The sequence below is a fragment of the Plasmodium falciparum genome (genome assembly GCF_000002765.6).
Source record: "Plasmodium falciparum 3D7 genome assembly, chromosome: 14".
Taxonomy (NCBI): Eukaryota; Apicomplexa; class Aconoidasida; order Haemosporida; family Plasmodiidae; genus Plasmodium; species Plasmodium falciparum.
In genome coordinates, this window is record NC_037283.1 from 3,202,507 (window position 1) to 3,219,415 (window position 16,909).

General features: G+C 16.6%; 4 protein-coding genes and 1 pseudogene across 4 annotated transcripts, besides 1 other annotated feature; 4 read left to right on the top strand and 1 right to left on the bottom strand.

Annotated features, from left to right (window-relative positions):
- Positions 1-424: 424 nt before the first annotated feature.
- On the top strand, positions 425-1,511 carry PF3D7_1477700 (Plasmodium exported protein (PHISTa), unknown function; the record flags this gene model as incomplete). The annotated part of the gene is made up of 2 exons (XM_001348886.2): positions 425-508; positions 720-1,511. The coding sequence occupies 2 exons, from the start codon at positions 425-427 to the stop codon at positions 1,509-1,511; spliced, it is 876 nt and encodes a 291-aa protein (XP_001348922.2).
- Positions 1,512-5,120: 3,609 nt separating this feature from the next.
- On the top strand, positions 5,121-5,393 carry PF3D7_1477800 (acyl-CoA binding protein; the record flags this gene model as incomplete). Its single annotated transcript, XM_001348887.1, has 1 exon — positions 5,121-5,393. One exon carries the CDS (start codon positions 5,121-5,123, stop codon positions 5,391-5,393), a length of 273 nt encoding a protein of 90 aa, XP_001348923.1.
- Positions 5,394-6,622: 1,229 nt separating this feature from the next.
- PF3D7_1477900 lies at positions 6,623-9,068 on the top strand (annotated as a pseudogene).
- Positions 6,623-9,068: a sequence feature (acyl-CoA synthetase, pseudogene).
- Positions 9,069-11,074: 2,006 nt separating this feature from the next.
- PF3D7_1478000 (Plasmodium exported protein (PHISTa), unknown function) lies at positions 11,075-12,111 on the top strand (the record flags this gene model as incomplete). Its single annotated transcript, XM_001348889.1, has 2 exons — positions 11,075-11,212; positions 11,401-12,111. 2 exons carry the CDS (start codon positions 11,075-11,077, stop codon positions 12,109-12,111), a joined length of 849 nt encoding a protein of 282 aa, XP_001348925.1.
- Positions 12,112-13,892: 1,781 nt separating this feature from the next.
- PF3D7_1478100 (Plasmodium exported protein (hyp13), unknown function) lies at positions 13,893-14,790 on the bottom strand (the record flags this gene model as incomplete). Its single annotated transcript, XM_001348890.1, has 2 exons — positions 13,893-14,567; positions 14,722-14,790. 2 exons carry the CDS (start codon positions 14,788-14,790, stop codon positions 13,893-13,895), a joined length of 744 nt encoding a protein of 247 aa, XP_001348926.1.
- Between the last annotated feature and the right edge of the window lie 2,119 nt (positions 14,791-16,909).

Sequence of the window (16,909 nt, forward strand, 5' to 3'; positions counted from 1 at the left end):
TAATTTTTTGAAAAATGCGTTTTGTTAAATCACTATATTGTGTTAATATATAAAGAAAAAGATAAATAAAATGAATGTCGAATGAATATAGTGAAAACATGCCGTTCGTAATATTAGATTAATATATATTCTAAATATTTATATTTCATTATATATATATATATATATATGTATATTTTATAACATTTAAATAATATATCTAATAATTTATATAAATGTAGTTATATTATATAATATATATATTTATATATACAAATATATATATGTATATTTTTTTTTTTTTTTTTTTTTTTTGTTTCTCTTAGTTCTAGGTAGACAAAATTTTTAACTATATATAGGACAGGGTTTTATATAACATATTTTACTTTTGAGAATAAATAAAAAAAAAAAAAAAAAAAAAGTAGAGGAAGCAAGGAGGAATAAAATGGAAGAAGAGAACGATTTAAATCATTTTGTTCTAAAATATATCTTGGTTATTATTTTAGGAGTCTTATGTGCTGAATTTTGTGTAAATTGAAAAATAAATAGAAAATTAAAAAAAGAGGAAAACAAACTAATTATATATATATATATATATATATGTATATATTATGCTAATTATATTAATTTCATTTTTATTGACAAATTTTTCTCTATTTCTCTATTTCTATATTTCTTTATTTCTCTATTTCTTTATTTCTCTATTTTTTTTTTTTTTTTATTTATTTTTTTTTTTTTAGGTTATGGTTATTCACATAATGAATTCAAGGGTAGTTCCTAGAGCAGTGTGGCCAAATCAGAGTTTACATCATGTATTACCCAGTGTTAGAATTACGAGTGCTAAAAGAAGAAGAATGAACTACAATGATGATGATGCTTATGATGAGTCTCATTATAATCATAATAGTACTAACAATGGGAATTCTGATAAAGCTGAAGATATATGGAATGGTATAGATTCCATATTTAATAGGATTATGCAAAACATAAAAGATAACTCGTATAAAGATTATCCTTCATTGCATAGAGTTGTTGATTATAATGACCTTTCAAGAAATTTAAGTAGAGAGGAATTAAATGCTGTTCTTAGAGGTTTAAACGACGATACCCCACGAAATGACCTTATCAGTATATGGAATCATGTTGTTAGAATCAATAGGGATGGGATGGTTGATATTATAAATTCCATATTATTATATGTAAATAATTTCGTAAGGAATTATAAAAATGGTAAATTGGATGTTAAGGAAATTTTAGAGGAGTTAAAAATCGATGAAAAATCATTGAGGCTTTTTAAAACTAGTAGCTTAAAAGAAATATCATCTTGCGACTTTAAATATTATAATGATTTTTATACTCTTCTTAATAATGAAAAAAAAATAGAGGATATAAAAGACTTAATTAATTCCTATATGAAATTTGCTGATGATACGAAGAAGAAAATATATCATAATTATATAAAGCAATTTAAGGAATCGTTCGAAAAATATATTGAAAAAAAAAATAATACACCAAAAGAAAGTACAGAATAAAATATAATAATACATTGCACATATATTATATATATATATATATATATATATATATATATATATTAATATAAAAAATGAGCAATGGAAAAAAAAAAAAAAAAAAAAAAAGGAAATATGGAAAAGAAAGTAGTTTATATATGTATTTTATTTTGATTATAAACTATTCTTGTGTGAACTAATGAAGTATTATGTTTGTTCGTTTTATATTTATTCTTATGTCTGTGTGTTATTTTTTTTTATAATATAATATTGTTTTTTCTAAACAGTTTGTACGTTTTTAATATAGCATGTTCTTTAATTATGACTATGTTCTCACTAATATAATATTAAATAGATATATATATATATATATATATATATGTATTTATTTATGTTAATATATATTTATATGTATTTATATACATATTTATATATTGATGAACTTTTCTATATAATGTATTCCTTTTTTTTTTTTTTTTTTTTGAAATGTGTTAAATAATTACACATTCTTAAATATTAACAAGAAAAATATTGTATATTAAACTTGTAATAGTACGATTGATTAATAAATAAAATGAAATATAAAACATTCAAAAAAAATATTGTTTTTTTTTTTTTTTTTTTTTTTAAGTGTATATAATTGATAAGAATAAGGAACTTTTATTTTATTTATTCATTTTATTAAAATATAAATATATAGGAAAATATTAAAGGCGTTTCTTTTTTTCTTTTTTTCTTTTTTTCTTTTTTTCTTTTTTTCTTTTTCCTTGAGTATCATAAGATCTTCATGATAAAGAATATGATAAATATATTAAATTTATTTAAATAAAATAAAATTTCTTCTATAATGAAATAAAATAATAAATAAATTAATATATATATATATATATATACATTTAAGATAAAATAATAAAATATTATAAGGTGGTAAAATTTGGAAAGAAAAAATATTTACATATATATCATAATATATTATATATATATGTATATATATATACATTTTACTTTCATAAATATATTCAAAGGTATCTAAAAATTTTTTTGTGAAAATATCAAATATTATAATAAGTATACATATGAATAAAAAGAAATGAAATATTTGAGGCTTTCATGCTGTAATGTTATATAGCTTAATCGAGCACGGAGGAAGATAATCGTTAGGTAAATATATATATAATATGCTAAATATGTGTTTGAACATATAATATTTACATTTTGTTTTGCTTATCAGACTGAAGAAGAGTATATTATAATTTTTTCTTTTATTTAAGATTTTTGTGTTCTTTTATAAAATTAAAATAGTTTTTAAATATATATTTTAAATTTATATTTATATTTATATGCTTTTGTCATGTGCACACACGTATATATTATATATATATATATATATATATATATGAATTTGTGTACCACAATTTAAAAAAAAAAAAAAAAAAAAAAAAAAAAAAAACAATTATGTGTTCTTTTATATTATTATATATATAGAAAAATACATTTTTATTGTGGAATTTTTTTTAAAATTTTATATATGATATAGATTTTTATTTTTTATTTTTATAAAATATTCATGTAATTTATTTTATTTTGTTTTTATAAAATTATAAAAGGAATGTATATAAAAAAATTATAATTTTTTATTTTATTTTATATAATTTTTTTTTTTTTTTTAAGTATTGTATGAAATATTTTTTATACAATTTGGTAATATTTTAATAAATGTATGAAGTTAAGAAAAGATATGTGAAATATATTTTTTTTTTTTTTTTTTATTGAAAAGTTCTTTTCATAAATGTGTTTTTTTAAGCATAATAAATATAGGACAAAAATAAATTATGAATAAATATATATAAATTATATATATATATAATATTATGTTTTAGAAAAAATGGTTTAATGTAGGTAATTTTCTTTTTTTTTTTTTTTTTAAATATGTTCTCCTTATTTATATAATATAATGTAAATTAAAAATATAATTCAATTCGAAACTACATATGTGTACAAGTAATATAATATTGGTATATATTAATTAATATGAATGAAGAATTATATATATATATATATATATGTATTTGGTTTTATAAGGAGTTAAGTTGGTATGTTTTTTTTATTTTTGTAATTTATATATATTATATATATGTATGTATTTGTTAATATATTTAAAATTGAAGTATATTTGAATAGCTGTAAATGAGTATCTTATAAAAAATATATTTAAAAAAAGAAAAAATAATTACATTATTAAGTACATTCATTTGGATTAATTTTTGTAATAATTTTAAGTATAATATCTGTACAATTATTAATAAATTAAAATAGATAGTTCAGGAAATAAATAAATATAAATATAAATGTATATAATATAATAAATTAAGGGTTTTCCTTCTTTAAATGATAATGGAAACAACAACAAAAAAAAAAATATATATATCTATAAATGTATATATTAATATATATATATATATATATATATACAGCTATTTTTATTATTTTTGTTAAATATAAATACAATTTTTCATAAAAGATATTGTAAAATGCTTTTTCTGTGTACTATTTTATAAATATTAAATAAATACAAGTGGGAAATATATAATATTATATTTTAAGAGTTCATTATATTTTCGAATTGGTTGCAATTTATGTACAAAACAAAAAAAAAAAAAAATTAAACAATTTTACTTTTAAAAAATATATATTGACATTAATGTTGAAATGAATAATATTACAATTGTATGATTACTATTATGGATATATATATTTTTCATAATAAATATTTTTTTTATATAATATGAAAAAATAAATTATTGGTTGCAAAAAATAAGAATTTTGAAAATATTGTCACAATGTAATTGGTTATATGAACACTTTTCTTAAAATGTAAAAATATATTTATTGAAGAAATAAATCATAAAATAATATAATATATAAACAATAAAAAGAATATAATAATATATATATATAATATGATATTGAAAAGGTATCAAAAATATGCATGCAATATTTTATGTAATAATTTTTTGTATTAATTATATATATGAAAAAAAAAAAAAAAAAAAGGATATTTCTTTTTATTTTCTTTTTAGAGTGTTTAAATTTTCTCACATCTATTATTATTATAGCAATCGTTTTTAAGGAATTTATTATAATATAAAAAATGTACATTAAAAAAAAAGATTATTTTATTTTTTTTTTTTACTTTTTTATAATTAATATAATTTTTTTTTTAACGGTTGCAATATTAAAATATTTTTATGACTCTAAATAATAACTGAATAATATAATATTGTTGTTGAAAGGTAAAAAGAAATAAAAAACTTTTTAAAACTTTTTTTTTTTTTTTTTTTTTCTTATAACGGCATAAAATTATAGAGTAATTATTTTCTGAAAACATTATTATTCTTTAATATAAATTATATAGGTACATTGTGTTTTTTTTTTTTATTTTCTTCATTTCTAAAATAAAAGGTATACAACTATTAGTATAAAGGTAAATTATATGTATTTATTCATTATAAAAATTGTTATAATATTTATATGAATTGTATTAATAATATATATATATATATATATATATATATATATATATTATTACATTTTTAGATAATAAATTTGAAGAAAAAGATATAATACAAAATGGCACAAGTATTTGAAGAATGTGTTTCCTTTATCAACGGATTACCTAGAACTATAAATTTGCCCAATGAACTTAAGTTAGATTTATATAAATATTATAAGCAGAGCACCATAGGTAATTGTAATATAAAGGAACCAAGCGCACATAAATATATTGATAGAAAAAAATATGAAGCTTGGAAATCTGTGGAAAATTTAAATAGAGAAGATGCACAAAAAAGATATGTGGATATTGTTAGTGAAATATTTCCATATTGGCAAGATGGGGAATAATTTGTTCATATGTATATATGGTGATCTTTTTTTTTTTTTTTCTTTCTTAAATAATTTCTGAAAATGAATGTATATTATATATTCGTTGTAATTATATATTTTTTAAGTTGTTTCATTTCGTTATATTTGTAAATTTTTTTTGAAGTACCATTTTTTATATTATAATAAATAAAAAAATATATGTATAAATATATATATATATATATATATAACACAAAAAATGTTGTATGATGTAATCATTTTTTAAATATTAGAATGAAAAATATTTATTGAAAAGGAAAATAACATTTTATATAAATATTTTAAAAGTAATAATTATTAATACTTTTTAAATATATTAAATGCGATAGGGACCGATAAAATATAAAAATTGTACGATAATAATAGTAGGATGCTGAAAAAAATATTTTTTAAAAATAAATATTATATTTTAAATTTATTACAAAAAAAAGAAAAAAATAAAATAAAAAATGGGAAATTCACGATATTTTTTAAATTTTAACAATAATATTAATATGTTTTGATAAACGTAATATAATTATATTATATATATATATATATGTGTATATGTTATAATTTAGCGCATATATATTGAGAACCACGTGGTTCCCAAAATTTATTATAAATATAAGGACACCATATAAAATTGAATATATAAGTAATATATCAATTTCTTTTTTATAATTAAAAAAGTAAATACATTATTATTATTATTATTATTATTATTATTTTCATTATGACAAAAACAAAAAAAATAAATGCATCAAAATTTATATTTTTAAAATATATTATATAATTAATATATGAATATATTGTAAATTTCGGTTTAGAACTTGCAATATTAATAAAAAAAAGTTGAATATGTTACCATTTATACTGTTATTATAAAATATCATATGTTAGTAATAAGTATGTGTGCTTTCATACAGTATATAATAATATTAATATATATTTTTTATTTTTTTTACATCATATATATTATAAGATTATATATCAATATCAAACACATTATTTAGGTGTTGCATTTGTTATTATAATTAAATAATATCAAAAGATATAATAAAACGTTGAACATATGTTGCTTAAGTATATGAAATAATTATATTATTTGAATTATTTATTTATTTTTATAAATATATATTAACATAATATAATAAAAACTGTTGTATTTATTTATTTATATATTTATATATTTATAGCTTATCATATTTATGTTATAAAAAAAAAAAATGCGTATTGTATACATTATGTGTAGCATATTTATTAATTTATTTTATTTGTTACCATGCTTTAGTCAAATTAGTTTTGTAGATAATATATACGCAGAAATATGTGAGGATCCAGTAAATAAAGACGAATCAAGTGTATATTGTATAAAAGATCATAAGAATAAAGCTTCTTTATATGTTTATAAACATATTATAAAGATATTGTTATCTAAATATGGATTAAATTATAATAAAATTGCAATAGTAGAACATTCTCATGGTAAACCAATAAATTACATTACATATTCAGATTTTTTTAAAAAGGTATTATCCTTTAGTCACAATTTATGTACTTATGAAGGGAAAGGTATTGAAAGTCAATCATATAAGGAAATACGAAATGATGGTAAGTTTAAGTTATTAGGTTTGTATGGAAGTAATTCCATTAATTGGCTAGTTTCTGATTTGGGATCTATGATTAGTGGCGTTACCACATTAGTATTGCATTCGAAATTTAGTATAGATGTAATTGTAGGTATATTAAATGAAACCAAGTTAGAATGGATATGTGTAGATTTAGATTTGGTTGAAGGCATATTGGAACGTAAGAAAGATTTACCTTATTTGAAAAATGTTATAATATTAGATACTTTAATTAAAACTAAAAACATAAATATAAATTTGGAAGAAGAGAATGAAAAAAATAATTGTAATAATAGTAGAAATAATAATAATAAAGAATTCTTTAATAAAAAGGAAGATAATAAATTGGTTTCTTTGTCATATGATAATGAAAAAATAGAAAAAATTAATGACTTAAAAAAGAGAGTCCATCATACTGGGATAAATATTATATTATTTGATGATATGATAAAAAAAAAAAGGCATACCGTATATGCGTATTAAAAATGAAGATCCAGATTTCATTACGTCAATTGTTTATACATCTGGAACGTCTGGAAAACCAAAAGGGGTTATGTTAAGTAATAAAAATTTTTTCAATACAGTAATACCACTTTGTGATAATAGTATACTAGTAAAATATTCTCCCAAATCGCATTTATCGTATTTACCTATTTCTCATGTATATGAAAGAATTCTTGTTTACCTTTCTTTTATGAAAGGCATTAGAATAGATATATGGAGTAAAGATATAAATTATTTTTCTGAGGACATTTACAACACCAAAGGAAATATAATAGCAGGGGTACCTAAAATATTTTCAAGAATGTATACAAGCATTATGAATGAAATAGATAATTTACCATTTCTGAAAAGATGTATGGTGAAAGGTGTTTTATCATTAGGTAAATCACCTAGTTATGATATAACATCTAGTAATTTTCTTGATAAAATTGTTGGTGTTTCTTGTAGAATTAAAGAGAAAATAAATCCTAATTTGGAAGTTATAATAAATGGGGGTGGGAAATTATCAGCTCAAATTGCACGCGAATTAAGTGTATTATTAAATGTGAATACGTATCAAGTATATGGTTTAACAGAAACTAATGGAGCTATATTTGTACAAAACCACAACGATTTTGACACTGATAGTGTGGGAGGACCTATATCTCCTACAACAAAATATAAAGTGAAAACATGGGAAACTTATAAAGCTACTGATACATTACCTAAAGGAGAATTGCTGGTTAAAAGTGATTCAGTATTTTGTGGATACTTTTTAGAAAAGGAACTAACAAAGAATGCTTTTACTCATGATGGTTATTTTAAAACAGGAGATATTGTATAAATTAATAAAAATGGCTCGTTAAAATTTTTGGATAGATCCAAGGGATTAATAAAATTATCACATGGGGAATACATAGAAACAGATAAGTTGAATAATTTATATTCACAAATTTCATTTATAAATTATTGTGTTGCTTATGGAGATGATTCTATGGATGGACCACTGGCCATTATTTCGATGGATAAAAGTTTATTTTTTAAATCTTTAAAAAATAATAATATGCTAGAAAGCACTGGAATAAATGAAGAAAATTATTTAAATGCATTAACTGATGATACCATGAATGAAACAGTTTTTCTTGATTATGTTAAAGGGAAAATGATGGACGTTTACAAAGAAACAAATATGAACAGATACAATGTTATTAATCATATATATTTAACTTCAAAAGTTTGGGATACATATAATTATCTTACACCAACATTGAAGGTGAAAAGATTCCGTGTCTTTAAAGATTATTCTTTTTTCATAGATGAAGTGAAGAAAATATATGAGAACAAGCTCAAAAAAAGTACTATATGTAATAAAGCAATATTAATAAATCGAAACAAAAATGTAGAAATGAAGAAAGGACTAAATGATAAGAATGAAACATCAGAGAAAAAAGTAGAAGAAAATATTAAAAATAGAAAATGTCAAAATGAAGTAAAAGAATATTCTAAGAAAGACACGAGATTAAACGTTCATAATGTAAAAGAATTAGAACGGAATAAATGAATAAATCTTGATTAGATAAAATATTTTTGAATATAATTAAAATAGAAAAAAAAAAAAAAAGTAAAGAATTTACACAAGGATTATATATATATATTATGAAAAATTCAAAATTTGCCTAACTTTATATTATTTCTTTAGTATTAAATTTATTTATCATAATTTTTTTAATATACACATATATATATATATATATATAATTTGTGTTATAGTTAAATAAGTTGTATAACATATTTTGATAATATTACTATTATTATTTTAATATACTTTTTTTTTTTTTTTTTTTTTTATAAGAAACATAATTTTGATTTATCTACAATTATATTATTATATTATTATATTTGATATATTATTATTTATTTTATTTTTTATTTCACATTTTTTATCATTTTGTCTCTTATATTGATATAAGTGGCTTTCTTAGTTTTAATTAATATTAGTTATACATTTATGTAATGGAAAATTGTTTTTATGACACCAATATATATATATATATATATATATATATATATATATATATATATATTTATTTATTTATTTATTTATTTATTTTCATATAATATATTTCTCTTTATTATTTGTATAAGATAAGGGAAAAAAAAAATGTATTCTTTTATAGTTTATCAAAATTTAAAACGTTATGTAAAGTAAAATGAGCTTATTCTTATATTCCTTAATATATAATGGAATAAAAGTATAATATATTATATATTATCTCTATTTTTGTATTTTTATTTTACTATTATTTCATTTTAATCGTATTTTACAAGAAACTGAAATATTTTAAAGAAATACATACATACATATATACATATGTTTATATATTTATGACCATTTTAAATATATGAATAAAATGTATACATTTATATTTATATGTATATACTTTATTATAAAATATAATTTATATTTTTAAATTAGATAAATGAAAAAGGAAAAAAAAAAAAAAAAACATTGAGTTTTTTAATTTGTTTTTATTATATAATGTATATTACAAAGGATTGTTTGATATATCTGTCTTATCTTATTATATATATATATAATAATATTTATATTTATGATTTTATGGATTAAAAAAATTATGTTATATAGGTTGATACATTTAAGATAAAACATTATTATATATACTTTTATTTTATAAACTACGAATTCTATTAAGAATACAATATTAAATTTTAACAATATTTAAAAAATAGATCGTAAATGAAAAAAAAAAAAAAAAAAATGAAATAAGAAAAATATATTTATTATAATACTTTTATTTTTACATTCGAAATATATAATAAAAAAAAAAAAAAAAAAGCAAAATAAAATTAAATTGATATAATTGTAAAGTGAATATTTCATTTATATATATTTTTAAAATAATTGAATTATCCAATATAAATATGGATTTAAATATTTAAACGTTTTAAAATAATTTTTTTAAAATAAATTATATGTAGAATGAATAAAAATATTTTTACATGCAAATGTTATATATTTACCATTTTTAAGATAAATAAATAAGAACTGTAACTTTTTATAAATATTTTTTTTTTATATAGATATTACTGAATAATAATTAAAACATAATTTATTATAAAACTTTTAAATAAAGAAAATTTATATCATTTTAAAATGATATATATATTAAATATATCTTTATATATTTATATAAATTTTTATTTTTGCATATATATAAAAAAATTAAAGCATACGTAAAAAATATATATATTTTATTATAATAACAAAATATTTTTTTAATAATATAAAAGTTTTCGTGTATATTTTTATTTTTTTAAAATTCTATATATTATATTTTTATTATTCGTTTTTCTATTTCAAAAAAATAGTATTATTTATAATATAAATATAGTTTTGTATAAAAATTTATTTGTATTTTTTCTTTTTTTCAAATATATTAATAAAGATATTATATTATATTATTTTATTTGCATTTGTATTTATTTGTTTAAATATTATTATTCCAATTAAAATAATAAAAGAAGAAGAAAAAAAAAATAAATATCATGTTGAATAAATATTTTTGTAACAAAAATATCGTGTATCCTTCTAAAGGGTATAACAACGGAAAGGCATTTATCAATTTCTTAAGATATGTTTGCTTAATGGTATATGTCATTGGTTTTTTAAATGTATTTCTAGATGTAAGTTAATGAATAATTAATTTTAAATGCTTATCTATTTATTTGTATATTTATTTATTTATTTATTTATATATATATTTATATATTTATTTTATTATTAATATTTAATATATTTACAAAAATATACAATATATATTTATTATGTTATATATATATATATATATATATATATTTTTTTTTTTTTATAGAATTCGTATGAATATAATGGCTTAGTACATGTAAAATCTTTTAATAAGTATTCGAGAAATTTAACTGAAGTAAAAACTCCTAAGAATGAAAAATTTAAAAAGAGCTTTTTTAAAAATAAAAAAAAATGTGATAATGAAAATGAGGTAAATAATAAAGATACTAATAAAAGAAATACTGGTGAACCCAAAAGTTGTTGTAGTGGTAATTCTGAATCTAATCAAAATGAAAATGAAAATGATGATGCCACAATTGATATAAATTATAACGATATATCCATACAGTTGACAAAAGAGCAATTATTTGATGTACTAAATTCACTAAAAAAAGTACCACCAAAAGAAAATCTAATTCATTTATGGAATCATACACTTGGTGTAAATAAAAAAGGATTAGATGATTTAATAAAAGATTTGTTAAAATATTTTCCAAAGAATTCAATTAGCGATCGTTTTGAATTGTTAGAATTTAAAATGACGGAGGATTGTTATACAAAAATGTGGTTTGATTTTATGAGTGATTTTGGAATAGCTACAATGAATGAAACCGAACATACTAGATCTTTTTATGGATTAATCGAAAGGCAACCATCAATTGATGATATAAGAAATTATATTTTTTCCTTTTTAGAAGAATATGAACAGAAGTATAATGAATTATATGAAAAATGCAAAAGTCAGATCTTTTCATTAAAAAAAACTAATAAAAAATAAATCTAAATGATTTATATTATCATTTATAGTATAATATTAGAAAATATATAAATAAAATGTAATATGTTAAATTATTATTTCCTATTTATATAATATAAAATATATAACGTTAAAGTAATAATAACGTAATAAGGTGTTTGTTTTTAAAAAGTGTTAAATATTCATTTTACATGTTTTTATTTTATGCAATGTGTTATGTAATTAAAAAAAAATATATATAGTATAAATATAAATAAGTAAATAAATAAATAAATATATATATATATATATATATATATATATATATATATATTTAAAGGTGCAGATGCCAGTGTATATTTGTATTATACTAGAAAACATTTATAATCTTCTTTAATAAGGAATGTATAAAACTTAGTTTTAATTTTCTTAAAGCATATATTGGTATAATTTGCTTTGTATGGAATTATAAAAAATTATTATTATAGAAAGATTTATAGTATTATTAAAGGTTGTCTATTATATTTTTAATAAAATATAGGAAATACATGCATATTAAATATTCCTACTTGATTGATAAAAAATAAGTTATAATATATAAGATATAATATATAAAATTTTTTTTTTTTTTTATCGTTTGGTATAAATTACATTTATATAAGATATATTTATATATATGTATATTTATTAAAAATATTAGTTACATTAATGATAGGAAAAAAAAAAATTAAAAATAAAATTGTCGGTCGTATAAATACGTTATGCTAAATATATATATGTATATATTTATGTATAATTAATTTATTTCAATGGTTCTAAAGAGGAATTATAAATCTATATATTTTCATGTAATATAAAAAAATATAATAATTTCCATATATATAAACTGAAATAATATTAACATAAATGTGTATTATGATTATGTAAATAAATATGAATATATATAGCACATATATATATTTATGGATTATATATGTTTGTAGTCTTATATACAATGTAAAATAATATTTATGTGCACATATAATTATTAATTAAGAATTCAATTAAATTTTATAATATGTATAATAATATATATTAACTAAAGAAAAAAAAATATATATATATATAAGTAGCAATATATTTACTTATTATATATATATATATATATATATATATATATATATATATATGTACTTAAAAAATATATACATTAATAGAAAAAAATATATAATAATATAACTTATTATATAACATGTAAATTATAATAAAACTTTCAAAAAACATCCCTTTTACAAAAAAGGAATACGAATAAATTAAAAAAAAAAGAAAGAACATTTTTTTTTTTTTTTTCTTAAAATTTGTATTTTATTTTATTTTATTTTATTCTTTTTTTTTTTTTTTTTTTTTTTTTGGTATGTGGATTATTAAAAAAATGTGAAAAAAGAAATATCGATATTGTGTGTTATGCTCATACGAATTTGAATGTTTATATATATTATTAAAAATTATTTACATTGTATTATTATGAATGGATTATGCATTATAATTTATTCATATTATAAATATAAAAATTCAATGTTTAAGCTATTCTGCAAGTTAAAGTAATAATTTATGATATTATTATTATTATGTTATATAATTTATATTATAAAAAGTCATTTATTTTTTTTACAAATGTTTTACACACACATAATTGTATCAATTATATGAATTAAAAAAAAAAAAAAAAAAAAAAATTATATATAAATATATATATATGTATATACATTATTAATAATTATAACATGTACATACACTAAATTTTTTAATTGTAAGTATGAATTTTTTTTTTTTTTTTTTTTTTTTTAAGAATTTAAAGCATGTGCAATGACAGCAATCATAAAAATAAATATTGAAGATATTGTTAATAAGAATATAGATAATAGAGGGTTAACAGACCAAAGGCTTTTAATTAAATAGAATAATTGAGTAAGAACTACTGATGTAATAGCTCCCGTAATTATTGTAAATATAGAATTAATTATTTTAAATAAGATTGAATATATTGTAGGGATTAATACATTTTTATTACTGAATATATATATAACTTTATTTTTTAGGTTATCTAAAGAATTGTTTATTTTTCCAAAAAAATATTTACAATCTACATTTTTGTTTTCAAAAATATTTTTCATATATTTATGAATTATATTTTTTTCATTCGTAAAAACTTTCTTATAATCTGTATTTATTATATCATATTTATATTTTTTAATATGTGTACATATTTTATCAATTTTATTTGATTCATTCCATTTTGAATTATATAATGCTAGTTCCGTACCCAAAATTTCATTAAAAAAAGATAGACCTTCATTGGTTTCATTATTACTATTATTAGAATTAGAAGACGAATTATTATTAGCTGTCTGTTGATTTATTACTACTAATGTATCATATTCTGCTAAGGATCTACTATATGTTATTTTTGTGTATATTTTTTGGCAATTATTTTTTATATATAATTTTTTAAAGGTGTCCTACAAAAAAAAAAAAAAAATAATAAAAATAAAAAAAAAAAAATTAAAAATTAAAAAATAAAAAATAAAAAAATAAAAATTAAAAAAATATATAATGATATATTCATATATATAATGCACATAGAACTTTGTTTTTATATTATAGTTGTCTTACGTAATGGAGTAATAGCAAAACTATATATGTAATGGTTCTTAAAATTAATTTCATACTTGAAAAAGACATTTTTGTAATATTATGATGTCATATATATATATATATATATGTATGTTTGTTTGTTTGTATTTTTTAAGGTAAAATGTATATAGGTAACAATAGAAGGAAACAAAATATTATATATATATATATATTTATACATATGTATAATTAACAAAACAATATCAATATAAAAAAAAATTAAGAAAAAAATTTATTTTTATTTTTCATATGATAATTAAATATTTTTATTTACTTAAAATATATTTTTATTGGAGGATAAAAATTATTAAGATGATTGATTTAATCTGTATAATAATACATTATACAAATAGGAAGCTTTATATTTTTACAATTTTTTTTTTTTTTCACTATAAAATCATTAAGGAAAATTTATAATAACTATAAATTCTATTGTTATTATATTTTTTCTTGAATCTAATTAAATTATATATATAAAAAAAAAAAATATATATATATATATATATATTTTTTTAAGGATACATTTTAAAATAATTTATCTCATACTTGTTTTTTTTTTTTTTTTTTTTTTTTTTTTTTTTTGTTCTGTTTTTTTTTTATAGTATATTATATTTAAATAAATATATTGACTAAAATTATAATTAAAAAATATGAGTAAATGGAATAATTAAATTTTTTAAATAAAAAAAAAAAAAAAAAAAACTTATATATAATATTATATATTATATATAATAATATATATATGTGAATATATAATTGATTTTTCATATATTTTAAAATTTTGTTTCAGAATAATTCTTTAAATATATATATAGCAATATAATGAATAAATATATTATTTCTTTGTATACATATGTAATAAAATATATTTTAAAAATGAAAAAAATTATAAAAGATATAAGACCTCTTTCAATTAATTATAAATATTATATATATTATATACATATTTATTTTTATATTTTTTTATATTTTTTTATTTATTTTATATTTTTTTTTTTTTACATGTAATAAATAATTAAAAAAAAATATATATTATTATTGAAATAAAATATCAAACAAGAATTATTTCATGCATACATTTAATTAAAAATTATTTTTTTTTTTTGAAGAAAAACGAAATTTAGCGCATAAAAAATACAATAAAATTTATATTTTTTAAAGAGGATGTAAATAAATTATGAAAAAAGAAAGTGATGATTAAAAAAAAATAACAAAGTGTACTTTTATATTTTACATAAATTTGGAATATGTATTCAAAGTATATATTATAAAAGTTTAAGATTAAAGAAATAATTATAACTTAAATATTTAATTATATTTATTTATTGAAAAATAAATTATTTTTTATATTATTTTATTTTTTTTTTTTTTTTATGTCTTGTATAAATAATGAAGATGAATTGATTCAAATAAATTGATTACTGTATGAAATTATAATAGTACATATAAATAAAAAAAAATATTACGTAGACATATATATATACATATATATATATATTAAACATAAGAAATATATAATTTTGAAAAACCCATGATATCTTTAATATAAAGAATATGAATACATTCAAATAGAAAAAAGATCATGTGTACTATTATATAAATTTTGTTATAAATATAAAGTGGCATGAGGAAATATTTATCATAAAATTTTAACATGTTATTAAAATTAATATTATTGTTGTTCATGTACACACTATAATAAAAGCAATTTTTCAATTCCAAGGAAATATATTACTTGTAATATTGGTTTATATATTCATATTTTAAAAAATATTTTCTTTATTTATATAAATGTATGAAGGTAATTATAAAGGGGGTGATAACAAACATGTATATGTGATAAAATACTTGTACACTGATAAAAGTACATTTGTATGTTTTTTTTTTTTTTTTTATATTTATTTTTTGTCTTATTTTTTTGTGCATAATGCTCCATGAATAAAATGAAAAAAATAGATGCAATGAAACATTTGTTAAATAATCAGCTATTATTTATAAATAAGAAAAATAAAATAATTTGATATATATAACGAAAAAAGAAAAAAAAAATATATATAAATAAATAAATAGTAATAATATAATAAAAGAAGTACCTATAATTAAAAGAAACTATATGCGTACGTTTCAATAAGTGTTGAAATATTATGAAAACATGTTAAAATGAATA